The sequence below is a fragment of the Gossypium hirsutum genome, chromosome A03 (genome assembly GCF_007990345.1).
Source record: "Gossypium hirsutum isolate 1008001.06 chromosome A03, Gossypium_hirsutum_v2.1, whole genome shotgun sequence".
Lineage (NCBI taxonomy): Eukaryota > Viridiplantae > Streptophyta > Magnoliopsida > Malvales > Malvaceae > Gossypium > Gossypium hirsutum.
The window spans coordinates 412,512-436,395 of record NC_053426.1 but is presented as its reverse complement, the minus strand read 5'-3'; the positions used below and the strand labels follow the sequence as shown (position 1 = coordinate 436,395).

Here is a 23,884-nt window from a genome sequence, read left to right as displayed (position 1 = left end):
AAAAAAGAAATGATATTTGTCCAGCTGCAAAAAAAATTAAAGTATGAATGTCACATTACAATATGTTCACATAAAAGCTAGATCAATTTATTTGGTTGAATCAATGAGGAAAAGTTTGCCCGAGGACTGAAATTGAAAATACAAATTTTAAAAAAGTATAGGACAAAAAAAGATAAAATTACAGTAGAACTAAATCTATCAAAATGTGTAGTAAAAGGATCTTTTATATAATTAAAATGACTATGTGAACTGTTGCGGCCAATAAATCAAGTATTATCCACAATTACAAAAGCATAAAGTTTGGTTTAAATATCAAGTCCAAACTAAAGCTCTTCATCCCTGTTAAGCCATATGCGGTATAATGCATTCACTAATCTATTTACCGATCTCTTACCGATCGGGTAGTCAGATTAGAAACTGGTTGGTATATGAATCCAGATAAAGAGATTGAATAAATTTCTGAGTGAACCTCTCTCAACTGATAAAATTAGAAATTGAAATGAAAATTGACAATTAAACTAGTTGCTATAATTTTTGTAGTTATTTATTTAATTATTGTTGAACTTAGTGTCAAATTGATTGAGTCAGAAATTGATAATCTAATGAATTCAACCATCAATCAGGTTCTTACAATATTAACATTACTTTTGATTTATCTTTAGGTAAATGTGGAGTTGCATTAAGAATACCAGGCATTAACACAAAGGAAAACATGGGTTTCATAGGTGTTAAAAAAGGGGATGTTTTACCAATTCCCTGTGGATCAGTTTCATCATGGTACAACTATGGAGATTCAGATGTGGTTGTAATATTCATGGCTGATGCAACCAAGGCCTATGTCGCCGGAGAAATCACCTATTTCTTATTAACCGGACAACAAGGTCACTTACGGGCTTTCTCCCCCGAATTCATTGCCAAAACTTACCAAATCAATGCCGACAAGGCTAAAAACCTTGTTGGCAGCCAAAAGGGCGTGTTGCTTATCAAGCTTAGTGAAGAAGAAGCACGAAAAATCCCAATCCCGAACGAGGAGGTATCAAATATTTTGATCCACAACATGGATGCTTCACAACCCGACGTTGAAGTCGACAATGGTGGCAAATTGACTACCATAAAGGGTACGGAGTTTCCTTTGCTTGAACAAGTGGGGATTGATGTTAGTCGCTTGGTGCTTGAAAGCTGCGCCACCAGGGCACCGTCGTACGCAACGGAGCCACAAGTTTGCTACATCGCGAAAGGAAGTGGTGAAGTGCAAATTGTGGGTATCAATGGCAAGCTTGTGTTGAACACTAAAGTGGAAACTGGTCAATTATTTGTGGTGCCGAAGTTGTTCGCGGTTGTTGTATCTGCTGATGAACAAGGCATAGAATTGGTCTCAATTGTAACATCTACAAGGTAAGCAAATTATTTTATTTCTTTTATAATTAGTTATATCTATATATATGTATGTTTTAGGGATGACAAAACCCGGCTTCTGGGAGGGGTGGTGGTTTTTTTGGATGGCAGAGTATGAAACAGCTCTAATAATTGCTTGCTTTGATCAGGGATGAAGTCATAAATTTTTTTGGTAAGGTCAAAATTTAGTTATATATTTTTATGAGGGGTAAAATGTAGTTTTACTATTTTATAATTTTTTTAAAGGACCGAAACAAATTTTCATCATTTTAAGGGATCAAATTGTAATTTTATTATTCATTAACTTATAATTTTATAAATTTTAGAGTCTAAATTACAAATTTCTCATTTTAGGAGAGTCCAAAACTCTACCTACCCTTTCTAATGTCACCGTTGACCCTGGCTCACTTTATCCTGATACATGAAATTATCATTTCACTTTAAACCCTTATTATTACCCTTATTAGTATTATTATTATTTTGAACAATCTCATTATAAGTTCTAATTATATTTGATCTATTTGATATAATGCTTAGAATTACCTATAACCCCTTCCTAATCCATAAATAAAAGGACAATGTGATTCAGCGCACTCAAATCCACGTCTTCTCGTATTGGTAACAACACCAGACCAATTGAATTAAGACTTAATCGGTCTCTAAACCCTTATTATTAAAAAAGTAAAAAAAAATAAATTTGCATGATAAACCTTAAATTCTTCTGTCTTATATGTATATATAACTATTACTTCAAAAAAATTTATATATAATAACTATTAAAAAAGTAAAATTATCATTTTACTTTTATATAATGTATTTGATGTATGATAAAATTGTATGTATTCTATATTCCTTTCATAAAAAAAAATCAAAATAAAATAAGACGAGACAAAAATAGATGTATCCAAGGTAATAATGATGTATCGAAGTTAGGGTGGATGGCAAGTTCAGTTGTGGAGCACTTGACAACATCCATTCCTATCCAGTTCTATATGATCCTTAATATATTTATATTTTTCATATATATATTGTACAGGCCAATTTTGGGCCTAGCCCAATACCCAAAACCAACACCAGCCCGAAATAGTGAAGCCCGATAAGCCCAAGTCTCCAAATTTTTTGGAAAGCCAGAAACCCTAGGGTTTCTGGCGCCGTTGCCCATACCCTGCTCCACTATAGCGGCCCCATACCCCCACGCGTCTGACACCAGCTGCCACCGCCCAAGCATCTGCCACCACCGCCCATGCCCACTGCTCTGCCAAACCTGCAAAACAACGAAGAATAGAGAGCAAAAATAAGGCTATAAAAGCCGAAACAAGCATGTAAACAAAGGGGGATTTTTCTTTTCATTTTTCAACTGTAATACTACTTAAGAATACAAGAAAAAAGCAGATTCAAGCGAGAAAGACCAAAAACAGAAAAGGCAGTCAGATCTAAGGTTTTTTTTTATTGTTCAAAAACTCTCTATTACATATTTTTACATAGCATAAATCTAAAAAAGGGAGTTAGCAAAAAAAATAAAAAAATTTACCTTTCCGGCCACCGCGTGCGGTGGCCGGCGCCGGCGCCGGCGAGCCTCCGGTGGCCGTCCGGTACCCCCCCTTTGCCGGAAATCGCTCCGTGCCCTCCCTCTCCCTCTTTCTTTCTTTTTTTTCCCTCACCTGGTCTCAAATGAATTTTTTCAAAAAATTTAGCTTTTATAGGGGACCAAAACGCACCGTTTTGGTCCCCCCCTGTTTAATGATAAAACGACGTCGTTTCGGACGTGGGGCGGGTCGACCCGACCCACACCAGGGTAGGATCCGCGTGTTTTTGAGCGGAAGGGCTATTTGCGCAATTGGCCCTTCCGCATTTTTATATTTCGCAATTAAGTTATTCGTTGTTTATAAATTGACCCTGAAATCCATTACACTTTGCGATTTAGTCCCCCTTCCAACGGTGTCGTTTCAAGTGTTTGGACAAATTATTTATTTGATCCCCCATAGTTTAACGCGCGTTCTGATAAGTCCATTCTCCTTTAATTTCTTTCAAAATTCGCCCCAGAGATTTGGTTTTTAATCCAATCTCATCCCTTCTTCAATTTTTTTACCTTAAATTTCATAATATTTTTGCTGTTTAATTCAATTTTAAATATAAATTGTTATATATATAATATTATTATCATTGTTGTTTTATTATTATTGTATTATATTTAACTATATATATATATTTTGTTTCGTTTCTATTATTATATACATATATCATATATTCATTAATATTAATATTTGTTCACATATTTCATTACATATATATATAGGTATTTTTGTGTATATGGTATTATTTTCATGTATTCATTTATTTATATCATTTTTTTAAATAATTATATTAGGCATACACTTGTAAATATCGTGCTATTCGTATATTTCCCATCATCTCATACAAATATCTTTGCATTATTCGTCATACATTTTTTTTTCATTTTTATGTATATGTTTTAGATATCACAACATTTATATATTTTCGCATTATGTTACGTATACATTTTTATCTTTACTATTGTGATTATTAGTATATGTTTTTTATATTTATGAATATATCTTTAATACATATAAGTGTATATTTATTATTAATAGATGTTTTCAACACTATTATTATGTATATTATGTGAATATTTTAACATTATATTATATATGAATTTATATATATTACGCATATATATATACCCCTTTTTTAAATATTATATTTTTTACATATATATGTAGATATACGTACTTATACCCATTTAAACATATTTTTTCACACTTCATAATTTTTATACACTTACATATATTTATGCATATTTTACATCATATACATACTTATATATTTTATACTCTTAAAAATGCTTTTTGTATATTTCATATATTTTATAATTCACATACATATATCTTATATTATCACGATTTGTAAGTATATAAATATACATTTACATTTTTTAAATATTTATCGATTTCATATATGCGTATATACTTATCTATGTTTTCATATTCTGTAATTTATATATATATTTCTTATTTTATGGTTTTAAATTATACATGCATATACATTTTTACATAATCGTATTTATTGTCATCATTGTTATTGGGTGCTTGTTTATTTATTCATGTACACTTGTGCTTTTTTAAATGTTAGTTCTATTTATTTATTTGTATGCTTTGTGTATGTAATCGCCTCGTCATTTCATTTTGCCTATTGTATTGTTGTTACTCACTTTACTTTGCTTACCTTGTCGTATTCGTTATTGTTTCGTCGAGCATTAACACCAAACATCAAAAGGAAAATTTTTCTAAATAAGGCAATATTTCGCGTTTGGAAAATCGAGAAAACGTGCCCTAACGTGCTGGGTTTCGATTTCTCGTTCGACCAAATAGCCAAATATCCTTTTTAAACTTTTAAATAAGGTGATATTTCGCGTTTGGAAAATCGAGGAAACGTGCCCTAACGTGCTGGGTTTCGATTTCTCGTTCGACTAAACAGCCAAATATCCTCTTAAAGCTTCAAAATATGGTTTTATTAAACTATAAGGTGATCTTGGTTTCGATGGTTTAGGGTATCGTGTCCTAATGTGCTGGATGTGATATTCCTTCGGAACAAGAGAATCTTATATTTCAATTCACGTTATCAGAGTTTTCTTTTAAGGATCGTATTTTTAAAACCCTTCAAATTTTCAATTTTCGACACTAAGACACTGATTAATCAACTAGGTACCAATTTTGGGCGTATCGAGGGTGCTAATCCTTCCTCGTGCGTAACCGACTCCTGAACCCGTTTTTCTGAATTTCGTAGACAAAAATCGTTGTTTTAATAAAATCTAAATCGTTTATTAAAAACAATCGTTTTATGAGGTGACCCGATCACACCTCATCAAAAAAGATTGGTGGCGACTCCCATTTTTCGTTTTATTTTCAAAATCCAAGTCGACCCCGTTTTCATCCAAAAAAATGGTGTCAACAGCTTGGCGACTCCGCTGGGGACATAAGAGAGTCAAGCCACGTGTTGATTATCTCTTGTCTTTTGTCGAAAGTTGAAAATTCGATTTAAATTTACGATCCTCTCATCTTTTGTTTTGAGTTACATTTTTATCGTGTTCTGTATTTTATACCTCCGCACATTCCATTGCATGACCGTTGGTCACACCTTTTAAGTGGGAGTGAGAAACTACGCCTTCGTGAGGTTTTCACCTCCGCATGGGATAGTGAATCGCTTCCGGGATACATCCGTACCTATGTCTTCGTGAGATTTTCATCTCCGCATGGCCATAGGGAAATGTATTCCCCTGAACTGAACTCGGTCCATATGAGCCTATAATGGGTGAGGATCGAGGAATCTGCTGGTTCAGGTACCCTCACTTTAGAACCAAACCACATGTAGCGAGCCATAAGAACCCACCGAGATAGAGCTATTCTAGACCCTAGTGTTTACCGAATAGATGCTTTATTTATTTATTATTGTTTATTTTAAATCCTAGATCTAATTTGCTTTGTTTGTGATTGCATGGCATTTTCATTTCAAAAGAGGTGTCGATTCACGTTCAGTATAGATAGAAAGCTTATCATGGAAAAGAGGTTTCTTGATAAAGTAGAAGACAATGCAGCTGTACGATTATGGGCTGAGACGATGTGGAGAGAGAAAGGCGATAGTCTTGCAGAAGGGTACGTATCAGAGTTATGGGACTTCACCCGTATCAGCATGGTCCAAAATGATCTACGAGAAATGAAGGAAATATGGGATCAATGGGACGACGGGACCAAGCAGATGTTTTACTGTGATTACGGGGACTTGTCTCACCTACTTGGTGTCAAAGTGGACAAGCATTTATTCCGAGCCCTAGCCCAGTTTTGGAATCCTGCTTACAGTTGTTTCACTTTTGGAAAAGTGGACTTGGTGCCCACCGTGGAAGAATATACGACCTTGCTTCGGTGTCCAAAGATTCAAATTGACAAAGCCTATTCTAGAGCTGCTAGTGTCCCGACATTATTAAAAAAATTGATGAGCATTACAGGGATGAGCGAACAGTGGGTCGCTGCCCGGATCCAACAGAAAGGAGACAGTAAATGCGTTCCTTGGAAAAGCTTGCGAGATTTAGTATTAGCACACCCCGATGTGAAGAAAAGAGTGGATGTCTTCGCTCTAGGTATCTATGGTTTGGTAATTTTCCCTAGAGCTTTAGGGCACGTAGATGAGGCCGTCTCTGATTTGTTCGATCGGCTTAGTAAAGGAGTCACGCCCATCCCGGCAATCTTAGCAGAAACCTTCAGATCTCTAAGCACATGTCGAAGAGCAGGGGAGGGAAGGTTCATCGGATGCGCACAGCTACTATTGGTGTGGTTCCATAGTCACTTTTGGAAGGTGGAAAATGTCTCTTATCGAGTCTTCTCAGAAGGTTATTCCCCGTTGAAGGAACAAGTTGCTACACCAAGACGAGACGACATCACGGAAGAGAAGTGGATGACGATTCTCCAAAATCTTCAGGAGGATGACGTTGAATGGAAAGCTCCTTGGATGGTACCCGACGAGATCCTGTATCGATGTAGTGACTTCGACTGGGTCCCTTTACTCGGAATTTGGGGAGCTATCGGTTATGCCCCTTTACTCGTATTAAGACAATATAGATCGAGACAGTTCATACCAGCAACACAAGGGTTGGCTCAATGTGAGTTTTCTTATAAGGATGAAAACTACAAGAGAAAAACTCGAGAAATATCTAACGCTTGGAAACAGGTTCACCGAATGAAAAGATTTACCATAGGAGCGATGGCAACTTCAGAATATTATGGGTGGTGGAATAAAAGAGTCAATGACAACATCCCTAAGCCAAGGGAAGATTGCGTTCAGTCTATAGAGGAGCATCTACAAGTAGTTCCGTCAGAATTAGAGATCATCAAACGAGACTTTGAGAAAAGAAATTCTGAGTTGGGAAAGAGGATAGAACAGTTAGAAGAAGAAAGAGTGCACTTGGGATTAGACATCGATATCCACAAGCTAGAAGCCGAGAAATTAAGGAAGGGAAAGAACAAAGCTGAAGAGGATTTGGATAGTCTAAAAACAGATTACAAGAAGCTGCGATTGTCGATGAGAACTGTCGGTCTGGGCAAAACGTCAGAGCAGTGGCGACAAGAGATCAATGAGGAAAAGAATAGGGCCATCAGTGGGAAAAGAAATTTCAAGATGCTCGAGCTCGAGAAAACGCTTTGGAAAGGAGTTTGTTAGAGTGCCGAAATGAGAAGGCAGGGTTGAAGGCCAAGGTGCAGAGCTAGAAAAGTCACTTCACTCGTACCGTAGTCGCAACTCCATGATCGAATTAAGAGCAAGCTTAAATAAGATCGAAGAACTGAAGAAAAGGTAGAGGAGCTTGAGGACGCATTACACAATTCTGAGCTACGAATGGAGCTTCTTGAGAGGAGTAATGATCAATGGCAAGAGCAATTCCATCATTCTCAAAGGCAGATTAGAGATAGAGATTACGTTATGGGCGAAGCTGTGACTCAAGTGCGAGAAATGGCTGATCATCTGCAAACATTAGCAGTTCAGGCCGATGTATTGAGTTTAAAATATGAGTCAGAATCAAGCCGAGGTCGAGATTTAGCGTGGCTTCTTAGGAAGGTTAAGGCCTTAGGTATAAAGGCGAAGCCGTATATGTAATTTATTTTATGTAAAGAAATTTCTTTGTAGTTGAGTTTTCTAATGAAATTGAATTCGAATCAATGCCTCTTTTTGCATTCATCTCATACATTTGCATTACATCATATGCAGTAAGTTTCATAAAATGACCCTAATAAAATTAAATTATGACAGTTACCCTGGAAACCAACAAAAATCTAATCAAATATCACTACGGTACTCGTCGCCAAACAAAAGTAATGGATCAAAGGATGGAAAGATTGGAACAGTTGCAACGAGAGATGCAAGATCAGATGCATGAGCGACTGGAAAAAATCCAGCAAGACATGTTAGAATCCCAGAACACTGTGATGAACCAATTAAAGCAGTTATTGGCTGGAGGAAATAACAAAGGAAAAGATCCCGTAGTCGATGCGGGGAAGATCACGATGACCCTATTTATCCTCCAGGTTTCACCCCAACTAACATTCAAGCACAACCAGAGGTGTACCCACAGAGGGTACCGGTTACCATTAGACCTCAATATCTGGCTGTGCCTCGGTACCATTGCATTTTCAAATGGGCTCGGGTTCTAATCCTGGGGATAATCCCACTAATCCTGTGGTCCCGGACCTCGATGAGTGGCAGAAACAGAAAAAACAAGAATGAACCTGCCAAAACAGCTGGAGGACCGATGTAGATGGTTAGAGGAAAAATTTAGAGTCATGGAGAACATCGACTATCATCGCGGGGTTGACGCCAAGGATCTGAGTTTGGTCCCTGATTTAGTACTCCCACCTAAGTTCAAAATGCCGGAATTCGAAAAATATAATGGGACTAGTTGCCCTGAAGCTCATATAACTATGTTCTGTCGAAGAATGACAGGATACGTCAACAATGATCAGCTGTTAATCCACTGCTTCCAGGACAGTTTGATCGGATCTGCAGCCAAATGGTACAACCAACTGAGTCGTGCTAAAGTTATTCATGGAGAGACTTGGCGCAAGCTTTTATGAAGCAATACAGTCATGTAACGGATATAACACCCGATCGAATTACGTTACAAAACATGGAGAAAAAGCCTAGCGAGAATTTCAGGCAGTACGCCCAACGATGGAGAGAAGTGGCAACACAAGTCCAGCCGCCCCTTTTGGAAAAAGAGGTCACCATGTTGTTTATCAACACTTTGAAAGCCCCGTTCATCAACCACATGTTGGGGAGTGCTACCAAGAGCTTCTCGGATATGGTAATGTCCGGTGAAATGATTGAGAACGCGGTAAGGAGCGGTAAGATTGACACGGGGGAAAACTTCAAAAGACCAGCCCCAAGGAAAAAAGAGGGCGAAGTAAACAACGTAAGCACATATAGCAAGAGCCATTCAAAACCGATTACTGTTGGCCCTCCAAAAATGATAACCACTAGTCACCAAGCCCCCTCGAGGCAGGAACCCAACACAAGGCCCAACACAAGGACTAACACAGAGAGACTTCAATTCACGCCCATTCCAATAACATACGGGGAACTGTATCAGAAGTTATTTGATGCACACATAGTATCTCCATTTTATCTGAGCCCATGCAACCTCCATATCCCAAATGGTATGACACGAATGCCCAATGTGAATACCATGCAGGGATACCAGGACACTCAATTGAGAACTGTACTGGGTTTAAAAAGGCGGTGGAAAGGTTCATTAAGATGGGGATTGTGAAGTTTGACGACCCATTAGGACCCAACGTAGCAGCAATCCGTTACCCAACTATGCTGATAAAGGGGTAAACGCAATAATCGAAGGTGAGAAAAAGAGAATCAAAACCGACATTGCAGAGATAAAAACCCCATTGAGTTGGGTCTGGAGACAAATGATAGAAGGAGGTCTCATCAAACAAGTTCAAAAGAAAGGCCCGAAGGAACGAAGACGTACTGCGAGTTTCATGCTGAAGAAGACCATGACATTCAAACTGCACTGAATTCAAGGCCATGGTGCAAAATCTGATGAACAACAAAGAGCTAGAATTTTATGAAGAGATCAAAGGACTTGAAAATGGGAAGTTTATGCCTCGGAGGAGGGGCCTACGGGAAAGGCCCCAAATCACCCAGTGGTGATTATTTCAAGGCCAACGAGTATAGGATCTGGAATACAACTGGCGCCGAGGGTCATAATCCAAAAACCTGTAGCCTTTCCTTACAAGGATAGCAAAAAGGTTCCTTGGAATTACGACTGCAATGTGATGATCACGGGAGAGGAGAACCCGATAAATGCTTCAGAAGAGGCTAATGACGCAGGTTTCTATACGCGTAGTGGAAAACGTTACGACCTGGGAAATACAAAAAGGGAACTTATAAAAGGAAAAGCCTTGGCGGTTGAACAAAATAAAACGAAGACGACCGGAATTGAACCGCAAATTAACACACCGGTGACTGAAAATGAGGCTAGAGAATTCCTAAAATTCTTGAAGCATAGCGAGTATAGCGTGGTGGAACAATTGCATAAGCAACCCGCTCGCATCTCAGTGCTCGAGTTACTTCTAAGTTCAGAGATACATCGTAATGCGTTGGTAAAAGTGCTAAATGAGACCTATGTCGCTAAAGATATCTCAATGAACAAATTGGATCGCCTGGTTAACAATATAAATGCCGATAATTCATCTTCTTCAACGATGATGAGATCCCGCCAGGTGGTATGGGATCTACCAAGGCCTTGCACATCACTGCCCGTTGCAAGGGGTGTATACTACCGGCGGTACTCGTGGACAATGGATCGGCCCTGAATGTTTACCCCTGTCCACATTAAACAGGTTACCTGTGGATAGTTCTCACATGAAATCATGTCAAAATATAGTGAGAGCATTTGATGGCACTGAGAGAAAAGTGATGGGAAGAATCGAGATACCTCTATTGATTGGTCCAAATACATACGAGGTGGACTTTTTGGTAATGGATATTAAGCCATCTTACAATTGCCTATTGGGGAGGCCTTGGATCCATTCTGCAGGAGCTGTACCATCGTCACTTCACCAAAAGTTAAAATTGGTGATGGAGGGTCGACTGGTGACTATAGATGCAGAAGAAGACATCATTGCATCAGTCACCGATGATATGCCATACATAGAGGCCGATAGTGAAGCGATAGAATGTTCATTCCGATCATTGCAATTCGTAAATGCCACATTTGTCATCGAGATGAGCAAAATCCCAGAGCCTAAGATATCCAAAGCTACGTCAATGAGCTTACAGCTAACGATGGGAAAGGGAGCGTTGCCTGGAAGAGGATTGGGAAAATACCTCCAGGGAAGGGTCGGAGTACCGATCCTAGTTAACAAACAGGACCGTTATGGTTTGGGATATAAGCCTAATGCGAGGGAAAGGAGGAAAGAGATGGAGAAAAAGCAAGAAAAGAGAAGAGCACATTTGGGCGGGATAGAAGTCAAGTGGGGACCGATACCTTTCCTCACATATCTAAGACTTTTGTTTCAAGGGGAATTGTCCACCCTGAAGAGAAGGAGAGGTTACAGAAGGAAGGATTGAGAGGTTGGACATCAATGCCATATCCGCGGAAGAAAGGGTGGAAAGGAATTTATCGGGCATTCGTCCTTACGAACCTGGAAGTGTTTTGAATAACTGGACTGCAGAAGAGATCCCTGTAACATTTAGAACTAATTCAGAGTAATATTCAGAACACTTGTTGCCCTAAGCCTGGGGGTGATAAGAATCTTTTGTAAAAGGCACATGTCCAAAATCTAATTTCAGTGAAAACTTATCATTAGTTTCATCTTGAGCAAATATTCTTTCATTCTTTTCATTCCCTTTATAATCATAGTATGCATACAAGTATTCTTAGATTCTTTTATTTGGGCCTCCATTTGTTCCAATAACAGGTCTTCAGATATCAACGAGATGAGCGACTCTGTTACTAATTCAGAGTCTCTATTTGAGCAAGACATGAGTATAGATAATCCTCAAGATTTTGAAGGTGACCAAGACAGCGTTTTATCTCCGGATTTGTTAAGAATGATGGAAGAAGAAGAAAAACAAATTCTACCCTATAAGGAATCAGTAGAAGTCGTGATCTTAGAAGAGGGCAGAGAGGTAAAAGTTGGCGCTTGCATTGCCAAGGAAACAAGGCGAGACCTTGTTGAGTTGCTTCAAGAGTTTAAAGATGTCTTCGCATGGTCCTACCAAGATATGCCAGGTTTAAGTACTGATATCGTGGTACACCGATTGCCTATAAAGGAAGAATGCAAACCAGTCCAACAAAAGCTTCGAAGGATGAGGCCTGATGTCTTGCTAAAAATAAAGGAAGAAGTCAAGAAGCAGTTCGATGCTGGTTTCTTACAGGTGGTCAAGTACTCAGAATGGGTAGCCAATATAGTCCCTGTTCCTAAGAAAGATGGGAAGGTGCGAATGTGTGTGGACTACAGAGACTTGAACAAAGCCAGCCCAAAAGATAATTTCCCACTGCCTCATATCGATACCTTGGTAGACAACACGGCCGGATACTCACTGTTCTCTTTCATGGATGGTTTCTCCGGGTACAACCAAATTAAGATGCTTTCTGAAGACAAGGAAAAGACCACATTCATAACGATGTGGGGGACGTTTTGTTATAAAGTGATGCCTTTTGGATTGAAAAATGCGGGAGCAACATATCAGAGAGCCATGGTAGCATTATTCCATGATATGATGCATAAAGAGATAGAAGTTTATGTTGATGACATGATCGCAAAATCCAGAACAGAAAAGGAACACGTGCAAGTTCTGAGAAAACTGTTTCGAGGTTAAGGAAGTTCCAGCTAAAACTTAACCCAGCCAAGTGTACTTTCGGGGCTAGATCAGGAAAACTGCTAGGATTCTTAGTCAGCGAAAAGGGAATGAAATTGACCCAGACAAAGTTAAGGCCATACAAGAATTACCTCCGCCAAGTACTCAAAAAGAAGTTCGGGGTTTCCTAGGAAGACTGAATTACATCGCTCGATTCATTTCACAATTAACTGAGAAATGTGACCCCATATTCCACCTTCTTAGGAAACACAATCCAGGTGTATGGGATGAGGAGTGCCAGGAAACTTTCGAAAGATTAAACATTACTTGTCCAACGCCCCAGTACTGTGCCACCTTGCCCTGACAAACCACTGATATTATACTTGGCAGTATTTGAGAATTCCATGGGGTGCGTGCTCGGCCAACATGATGAGTCAGGACGAAAAGAAAGAGCGATCTATTATCTCAGTAAGAAGTTCGCTGAATGCGAAACGAGATATTCGCCAATTGAAAAATTATGTTGCGCATTGGTTTGGACTACTCGGAGATTGAGACAATACATGTTGTACCATACGACTTGGTTAATCTCAAAGTTAGACCCTCTGAAATACATGATGGAGTCAACTGCTCTAAACGGAAGGATGGCCCGATGGCAAATTCTACTATCTGAATTCGACATAACCTATGTGAATCAAAAGGCTGTAAAAGGGAGCGCGATAGCAGATTTCTAGCAAGTAGAGCCCTGGACGATTATGAGCCTTTGAACTTTGACTTCCCAAATGAGGATCTGATGTATGTGGCAACTACTGAAGCGGGCACACAAGAAGGCAATACTTGGAAATTAAATTTTGATGGAGCCTCAAATGCCATGGGCAACGGGATTGGGGCAGTCTTGGTATCTCCAAACGGTGATCATTATCCTTTCACCAGTAAACTAGATTTTGATTGCACAAATAAATGGCGGAATATGAAGCATGTATCATGGGAATCCGCGCGGCTATGGAACGCAAAATCAAGGTACTTGAGGTATATGGGGATTCGGCATTGGTAATTTATCAGCTCAAAGGCGAATGGGAAACAAGAGACCCTAATTGATTAGTTACCGAAGGATAGTCCTAGAATTGATTGAGGAGTTTGACGACATCACTTTTTGTTATCTCCCACGAGACGAGAATCAGATGGCCGACGCTTTAGCTACATTGGCTTCCATGATCAAAGTAAATAGACCAGAGGATGTGAAGCCTATCCAAATGAGCATTTATGATGCTCCAGCCCACTGTTGTAATATTGACGAGGAAGAAGAAAAGGACGACAACCCTTGGTATCAGGACATATTGCGATACGTGAAAAATTGTGAATACCCGAACCAAGCAACTGAGAATGACAAAGAATGTTGAGGAGGCTGGCCAGTGGTTACGTCTTAGATGGGGAAATCCTGTACAAAAGAGGAAAAGATCAGGTGCTGTTAAGATGTGTAGACGCTGTGGAGGCCAAGCAGATCTTGGAAGAAGTCCATGATGGTATTTGTGGAACACACGCTAACGGTTTCACAATGGCCAGACAGATCATGAGATTTGGATATTATTGGTCTACCATGGAAGGAGACTGCATCAAGTATGCTAAGAAGTGCCATAAATGCCAGATTTACGGAGACAAAATTCATGTGCCTCCATCACCTCTTCACGTCATGACTTCCCCATGGCCTTTCTCCATGTGGGGCATGGACGTCATTGGGCCGATATCGCCAAAGGCTTCAAACGGACATCGTTTCATTTTTGTAGTGATTGACTACTTTACTAAGTGGGTAGAGGCTACTTCTTACGCCAACGTCACAAAGACAGCTGTCAGCAAGTTTTTAAAGAAGGAAATCATATGTCGGTATGGAATGCCTGAAAGGATCATATCAGACAACGCATTAAATTTGAATAATAGCACGATAGCAGAGGTTTGTAATCAATTCAAGATCAAGCACCACAACTCATCGCCATATCGTCCGAAGATGAATGGTGCGGTGGAGGCAGCCAATAAAAATATCAAAAAGATTGTGGGGAAAATGACTGAGACCTATAGAGATTGGCACGAGAAGTTGCCATTCGCCCTCTATGCTTATCGAACATCCGTCAGGACTTCTACCGGGGCAACACCATTCTCTTTGGTTTATGGATGGAGGCAGTGCTACCAATTGAGGTTGAAATTCCCTCTCTCCGAGTTTTTTCAGAACTAAAGTTAGATGAAGCAGAATGGGTCCAAGCCCGATATGATCAGCTGAACTTGATTGAGGAAAGGAGGTTAAGAGCTATCCGTCATGGTCAAATGTACCAGAAACGAATGATGCGAGCTTACAATAAGAAAGTTCGTCCTAGAAACTTCCATGAAGGGGACTTGGTACTGAAGAAGATCCTTCCCATACAAAAGGACTTCAGAGGAAAGTGGATGCCAAACTGGGAGGGACCTTATGTAGTAAAAAAGGCCTTTTCAGGAGGGGCATTAATTTTAACTGGGATGGATGGCAAAAGCTTGCCCAATCCTGTGAATTCGGATTCAGTGAAGAGGTACTTTGCCTAAAAAAAAAAAAAAAAAAAAAAAGGGGAGAGGCCAAGGCGAAAACCCGCAAAGGGCACCTTGAGACCAAAGGGGCTTTGAATTGAAAACCCAGGAATGGGCAATTCGAATTTTCGATCAAAGTTGAGGCATAGAGTAGTTTTGTCTTCTCCGAATTAACAAGAAGGAGAGATGCTACATCTTGGGGCATCAACAAAGTCTTTTAGGATTTCTAAACACAGAGTTTGTGCAGAGGAGCTCATGCTGCGATATCTGGAGCACCTGTTTTTTTTATCTTATCTTAGCAAAATTTGCTATTTGTTCATTTAGAGCTCTGCTCCCAATAAAATTCCATCTTATTCATTGTGATAATCTTTTTCATCATATCTCAGCAAAGTTTGCTATCTTGATTGATTTATTCATTTCGAGCTTTGCTCTCAGCAAAATTTTATTTTGTCCATTTTGATAATCTTTCAAGCATTTTTCCTTGAAATAACGATTAATGGATTGACAATACACATGCAGAAGGAGTTCTGCATATTACTTGAAAGTTTCTAAATAATACGAGGACCTGAAACAGGACTATTGTTTAGAACTAACCAAACCTAAGGGTTGGAAACATTTGAGAAATGATAGTCTAAATAGCGTCTATTTCTTTGGGTTTTCTGTCAAACTGGCTGAACAAGAAGACATCAGTGATAGAACCTTGATGAACAATGAGGAATGACAACCTAAGCATTAAAAATGGATCATTCTCATGACATTCTACAAATATAATACATACACATCTAGTTAGGAGCATTTGATTCATTCTGATCATGTCATCCTAAACACTAGGCATAAATAGGTCCATGAAATGGATTTTGCAGGTCATGTTCCCCAAGAACAGATCAAAGAAACAAATCCTATACCCCTGAAGTTACAGTGGGATAGATTGAAGTCATTAAAGCAGATCTTGTCTTCATGTATTGGCGTGAAGTAGATCGAAGTAGCAGATCTATCTTCCTATATTGGTAGGAAGTGATCGACGACGCAGATCTTGTCTTCCCATATTGGTGGCGAAGTAGATCGAAGAAAGCAGATCTTGTCTTCCATATTGGGCGAAGTAGATCGAAGAATAGATTATCTTCCTATATTGGTAGAAGTGGATCGAAGATGCAGATCTTGTCTTCCCATATTGGTGGCGAAGCAGATCGAAGAAAGCAGATCTTGTCTTCATGTATTGGCGTGAAGTAGATCGAAGATATCAGATCCTATCTTCCTATATTGGTAGGAAGTGGATCGAAGATGCAGATCTTGTCTTCCCATATTGGTGGCGAAGTAGATCGAAGAAAGCAGATCTTGTCTTCCATATTGGTGGAAGTAGATCGAAGAAGTAGATATTATCTTCCTATATTGGTAGGAAGTGGATCGAAGATGCAGATCTTGTCTTCCCATATTGGTGGCGAAGTAGATCGAAGAAAGTAGATATTGTCTTCCCATATTGGTGGCGAAGTAGATCGAAGAAAGCAGATATTGTCTTCCCATATTGGTGGCGAAGTAGATTGCAGAAAGCAGATCTTGTCTTCATGTATTGGCGTGAAGTAGATCAAAGGTAGCAGATCCGGTCTTCCTATATTGGTAGGAAGTGGATTGACGATGCAGATCTTGTCTTCCCATACTGGTGGTGAAGTAGATCGAAGAAAGCAGATCGACAATGGCGGATTTTACCTCCCTGACTACAGTAGAGTACATTGAAGCCAATAACTCTATCTCCCTGCATTCAACAGTGGAATAGAGTGAAGAGCACAAGTCTTATCTCCCTAAGCAGTAGTGGAGCAGACTAAAAACACAAATCTCATCCCCATAGAGTCGTAACAGAGCAGATTGAAGCTTAGATCTTATCTTTATGAAGTTACATTGGAGTAGATCGAAGCTACAAGGCATATGTCAGAAAATGTAGTAGATTGAATCTAAAGCTACAAGATGCAGTGGATTGGAAGAAGATTATCTGAACCAGAAGAACACCAATGAAGTCAAGACCCAGCAAGACCAGGCAAAATTGGCCTTGCATTATGTCTTTGCTCCATTCCCGTTACACGACAATGAGCAAAGAGGGGCAGCTGTACAAGCCCATTTTGCCCAGGCCCATACCAGCAAACCAACCCAAACAAACTAGACTAGTAAACACTTCTAGTCCATTACAACAAAAATTAACCCAAAATGCCCAAACCCAAATTCAAGCCCAAACCTAATAGCCCATAACAAACTTTCAGCAACAGCAAACCCTAGCCCCAACTGCCCATGAGCGCCGCATGTGTGCCGCTCCACCTCCTCGTCCACCACGCCCACGCGTCTGACACTCCCACTTGCTCCACCGTGCCCACCACCTGCAACAGAGACAGAAACAACAGCAAAGAAAGCATGCGATGATGGGGAAATGATAAACAAAAGGAACAAAACAAATATATTGGCTTTAAAAGCCGAAATCTGTCATGGGAACGGGGGGATTTTTCTTTTCATTTTTCAACTGTAATGCTACTTAAGAATACAAGAAAAAAGCAGATTCAAGCGAGAAAGACCAAAAACAGAAAAGGCAGTCAGATTTAAGGTTTTTTATTGTTCAAAAACTCTCTATTACATATTTTTACATAGCATAAATCTAAAAAAAGGAGTTAGCAAAAAAAATAAAAAATTTTTACCTTTCCGGCCACCGCGTGCGGTGGCCGGCGCCGGCGCCGGCGAGCCTCCGGTGGCCGTCCGGTACCCCCCTTTGCCGGAAATCGCTCCGTGCCCTCCCTCTCCCTCTTTCTTTCCTTTTTTTTCCCTCACCTGGTCTCAAATGAATTTTTTCAAAAAAATTTTAGCTTTTATAGGGGACCAAAACGCACCGTTTTGGTCCCCCCCTGTTTAATGATAAAACGACGTCGTTTCGGACGTGGGGCGGGTCGACCCGACCCACACCAGGGTAGGATCCGCGTGTTTTTGAGCGGAAGGGTTATTTGCGAAATTGGCCCTTCCGCATTTTTATATTTCGCAATTAAGTTATTCGTTGTTTATAAATTGACCCTGAAATCCATTACACTTTGCGATTTAGTCCCCCTTCCAACGGTGTCGTTTCAAGTGTTTGGACAAATTATTTATTTGATCCCCCATAGTTTAACGCGCGTTCTGATAAGTTCATTCTCCTTTAATTTCTTTCAAAATTCGCCCCAGAGATTTGGTTTTTAATCCAATCTCATCCCTTCTTCAATTTTTTACCTTAAATTTCATAATATTTTTGCTGTTTAATTCAATTTTAAATATAAATTGTTATATATATAATATTATTATCATTGTTGTTTTATTATTATTGTATTATATTTAACTATATATATATATTTTGTTTCGTTTCTATTATTATATACATATATCATATATTCATTAATATTAATATTTGTTCACATATTTCATTACATATATATATAGGTATTTTTGTGTATATGGTATTATTTTCATGTATTCATTTATTTATATCATTTTTTTTATAATTATATTAGGCATACACTTGTAAATATCGTGCTATTCGTATATTTCCCATCATCTCATACAAATATCTTTGCATTATTCGTCATACATTTTTTTCATTTTTATGTATATGTTTTAGATATCACAACATTTATATATTTTCGCATTATGTTACGTATACATTTTTTGTCTTTACTATTGTGATTATTAGTATATGTTTTTTATATTTATGAATATATCTTTAATACATATAAGTGTATATTTATTATTAATAGATGTTTTCAACACTATTATTATGTATATTATGTGAATATTTTAACATTATATTATAATTTTATATATATTACGCATATATATATATACCCCCTTTTTTAAATATTATATTTTTACATATATATGTAGATATACGTACTTATACCTATTTAAACATATTTTTTCACACTTCATAATTTTTATACACTTACATATATTTATGCATATTTTACATCATATACATACTTATATATTTTATACTCTTAAAAATGCTTTTTGTATATTTCATATATTTTATAATTCACATACATATATCTTATATTATCACGATTTGTAAGTATATAAATATACATTTACATTTTTTAAATATTTATCGATTTCATATATGCGTATATACTTATCTATGTTTTCATATTCTGTAATATATATATATATATTTCTTATTTTATGGTTTTAAATTATACATGCATATACATTTTTACATAATTGTATTTATTGTCATCATTGTTATTGGGTGCTTGTTTATTTATTCATATACACTTGTGCTTTTTTTAAATGTTAGTTCTATTTATTTATTTGTATGCTTTGTGTATGTAATCGCCTCGTCATTTCATTTTGCCTATTGTATTGTTGTTACTCACTTTACTTTGCTTACCTTGTCGTATTCGTTATTGTTCCGTCAAGCATTAACACCAAACATCAAAAGGAAAATTTTTCTAAATAAGGCAATATTTCGCGTTTGGAAAATCGAGAAAACGTGCCCTAACGTGCTGGGTTTCGATTTCTCGTTCGACCAAATAGCCAAATATCCTTTTTAAACTTTTAAATAAGGCGATATTTCGCGTTTGGAAAATCGAGGAAACGTGCCCTAACGTGCTGGGTTTCGATTTCTCGTTCGACTAAACAGCCAAATATCCTCTTAAAGCTTCAAAATATAGTTTTATTAAACTATAAGGTGATCTTGGTTTCGATGGTTTAGGGTATCGTGTCCTAATGTGCTGGATGTGATATTCCTTCGGAACAAGAGAATCTTATATTTCAATTCACGTTATCAGAATTTTCTTTTAAGGATCGTATTTTTAAAACCCTTCAAATTTTCAATTTTCGACACTAAGACACTAATTAATCAACTAGGTACCAATTTTGGGCGTATCGAGGGTGCTAATCCTTCCTCGTGCGTAACCGACTCCCGAACCCGTTTTTTTTAAAATTTCATAGACCAAAATCTTTGTTTTAATAAAAATTAAATCGTTTATTAAAAACAACCACTTTTCAAGGTGACCCGATCACACCTCATCAAAAAGGATCGGTGGCGACTCCCGTTTTCATTCTTTTTTTATCCAAGTCGACCCCGTTTTCATTCAAAAAATGGTGTCAACAGTGGAAATATGATGTTAATATCGTTACACCGGAAGTTGAAAAGTCCAAAGCCATAACTGAAGATGTTGGGGAGGTAGGTCATTTTACTCGAAGTGGACGATGCTATTCTAAAGAAGTTGAACCGGTAAAGAAAAGTAGCGACTCGAAGCAAAAAGGGAAAGCAGTGATGTACGAGGTCGAAGTCGAGCAAGAAATTCCACCCGTGCAAGAAACTAAAAAGCCTGTGAATGAGGAAGAAGCTCAAGAATTCTTGAAATTTATTAAGCACAGCGAATATAGTGTGGTGGAACAATTGAGCAAGCAGCCAGCACAAATCTCAGTTCTATCTCTACTATTAAATTCAGAGCCACACCGGAACGCTATATTGAAGGTGTTAAATCAAGCTTTCGTGGCCAACAACACATCTGTCGAAAAGCTTGATAGGTGGGTAAACAATCTGAATGCGGACAACTTCATCTCTTTTAGTGATGATGAGATACCGCCAAATGGTAGAGGCTCGGTGAAAGCGCTGCATATCATGACCCGCTGCAAGGGCTACATAATACCGAACGTACTCATCGATAATGGGTCAGCGATAAATGTTATGCCATTGGCTACACTTTCCAGAATACCGATGGATTTGTCCTACTTAAAGCCCTGTCATTCCATGGTAAGGGCATTCGACGGGACGAAGCGCGAAGTCATGGGAAAGATCGAAATCCCTTTGGAAGTGGGCCTCTACATCTATGAGGTCGAATTCCAAGTCATGGACATTACACCCTCTTATAACTGCCTTTTGGGAAGACCTTGGATTCATTCTGCTGGAGCAGTCCCATTTTCCCTCCATCAAAAGGTGAAATTCATCATGGATGGCTGTTTGGTCACAGTCGAGGGCGAAGAAGACATCGTCGCATCTATCTCTGCTGATGCGCCATACCTGGAAGTAAGCAAGGACGCAGTGGAATGTTCCTTTCGATCCCTTGAATTCATCAATGCCACTTTCGTCGCTGAGGGAAATAGAATTCCGATGCCAAAACTGTCGAGAAATACCAGAATGGGTGTCAAGTTGACCGTAGGAAGGGGAGCTCGTGCGAGAAGAGGTTTAGGGAGACATCTGCAAAGAATAGTGAGGGCTTTAAAGCCAGTGCACCACAAGGCCCGATACGGTTTGGGGTTCCAGCCTGACATGCACCAAAGAAGAAGACAGTGGAAGAAGGATCAAGAGAGAAGAATTGCAAGAACTTTAGGCCGAGAACCAGAATGGGAACCAATAGAGTACCCTCCTTTGTCAAAAACATTTATATCTGCGGGAATGATGTACCCTGGACAAGATGATCCACTAAACATGCTGGGATTAATTGAAAGGGATTTTCAGAATGTCAGTATAAATGTCATTGACAAAGAAGCTGGTGCAAGTAAAGAGGTCTCGAGGATACGCCCTTGCCCTCCTGGTTTCATGTTGAACAATTGGATTGCTGAGGAGCTTCTTGTAGTTTATAAGCCTTCAGAGTAATGCTAAACATCAACCTTCTATTGTGTCCTTAGATATAATAGAATTCTTTTGTAAGAGTTTGCATTCGCTCTTTATCATTTAAAAGAATATCAATGAAGATGCATTTTGTCACGATTTTTCGCATTATCACTAATTTCATAATCATTTTTTCATTTCATAGCCTATCCTTACATTTGCCTCCTTGCCATGACATAACATTTGTTCGTTGTTTCCAATACTTGGATGTCCCCCTGTAGCTTCCTTTTCCATTCAACTTTCAGGTGCTCAGATATTGACGACATGAATAAGCTCGTTACGAATCTTGAAATTGATTTTGAGAATGCTGTTTGCTTAGGAGAATTTGAAGCCGAAGAAAATGCTGAAGATTATGTCTCGTCTCCTGAATTGTTAAGAATGGTGGAACAAGAGGATAAACAGGTTTTGCCTCATGAAGAATCTGTGGAAACAATAAATTTGGGCACTGAAGAGAGGAAATAAGAAGTGAAGATTGGGACTTCTATTTCAGAAAGTACCAGGCATAGTTTGATCACTTTACTCCGCGAATACAAAGATGTTTTCGCGTGGTCATACCAGGACATGCCAGGGCTAGATGAAGATTTAGTGGTCCATAAGCTCCCATTGAAGCCAGAATGCAAGCCCATCCAGCAAAAATTAAGACGGATGAGACCCGAAATGCTGTTGAAAATAAAAGAGGAAGTCAAGAAGCAATTTGACGCTGGCTTCCTACAAGCCTCCAAATATCCAGAATGGGTGGCTAACATAGTCCCGGTACCAAAGAAAGATGGAAAAGTACGAATGTGCGTGGATTACCGTGACCTGAATCGAGCAAGCCCAAAAGATAATTTTCCCTTGCCACATATTGACACGTTGGTGGACAACACAGCAAAACATTCATTGTTTTCTTTCATGGATGGATTCTCGGGGTATAATCAGATCAAGATGGCCCCTGAGGATATGGAGAAAAGTACCTTCATAACAATGTGGGGAACGTTCTGCTACAAGGTGATGCCATTCGGGTTAAAGAATGCTGGGGCAACATATCAGAGGGCTATGGTGACATTATTCCATGACATGATGCATAAGGAAATAGAGGTCTACGTCGATGATATGATTGCTAAATCTCGAGGAGAAGAAGAACATGTAATGAACCTCAAGAAGTTGTTCGAAAGGATGAGAAAGTTTCAGCTAAAGCTTAATCCAGCCAAATGTACATTCGGGGCTACCTCGGGAAAATTGCTAGGCTTCATTGTCAGTGAAAGAGGTATCGAAGTTGATCCAGATAAAATAAAAGCCATCCAAGAATTACCACCTCCGCGCACGCGAAAGGAAGTTAGAGGATTTTTAGGGAGATTAAATTACATCGCTCGATTTATCGCTCAACTTACCAACCAATGCGACCCAATTTTTCGAATCCTTCGAAAACATAACCCGGGAGAATGGAACGAGGAGTGCCAAGTGGCCTTCGATAAGATAAAACGGTATCTGTCTAATCCTCCTGTGCTAGTACCACCGACCCCTGGAAAACCCTTAATTTTGTACCTGACCGTGTTTGAAAACTCAATGGGTTGCGTACTGGGGCAACATGATGAGTCAGGGAGAAAAGAAAAGGCGATCTACTACCTCAGCAAAAAGTTCACTGAATATGAGGCAAAATATTCGTCCATTGAGAAATATTGTTGTGCTCTGGTTTGGGTAGCTCGGAGACTCAGACAATATATGTTGTATCACACGACATGGCTAATTTCAAAGCTGGACCCAATAAAATACATGATGGAATCGCCGGCACTATCAGGAAGAATGGCACGATGGCAGATCCTCCTTTCGGAATATGACATTGCCTATGTAAGTCAGAAGTCAATAAAAGGGAGCGCAATAGCTGACTTCTTAGCAACTCGAACGACAGAGGAATATGAGCCTTTAAGATTCGATTTCCCAGACGAAGACTTAATGTGCATCACA

The 23,884-nt window shown here is 38.9% G+C and overlaps 1 protein-coding gene across 1 annotated transcript in view; it reads left to right on the top strand.

Moving 5' to 3' along the window:
• Positions 1-23,884, top strand: part of LOC107942198 (cocosin 1) — a 62,430-nt gene that overhangs the window by 671 nt on the left and 37,875 nt on the right. Inside the window, exon 2 of the mRNA XM_041104536.1 lies at positions 663-1,395. Coding sequence (XP_040960470.1) covers positions 663-1,395 — 733 coding nt within the window. The remainder of the gene's footprint in view (positions 1-662; positions 1,396-23,884) is intronic.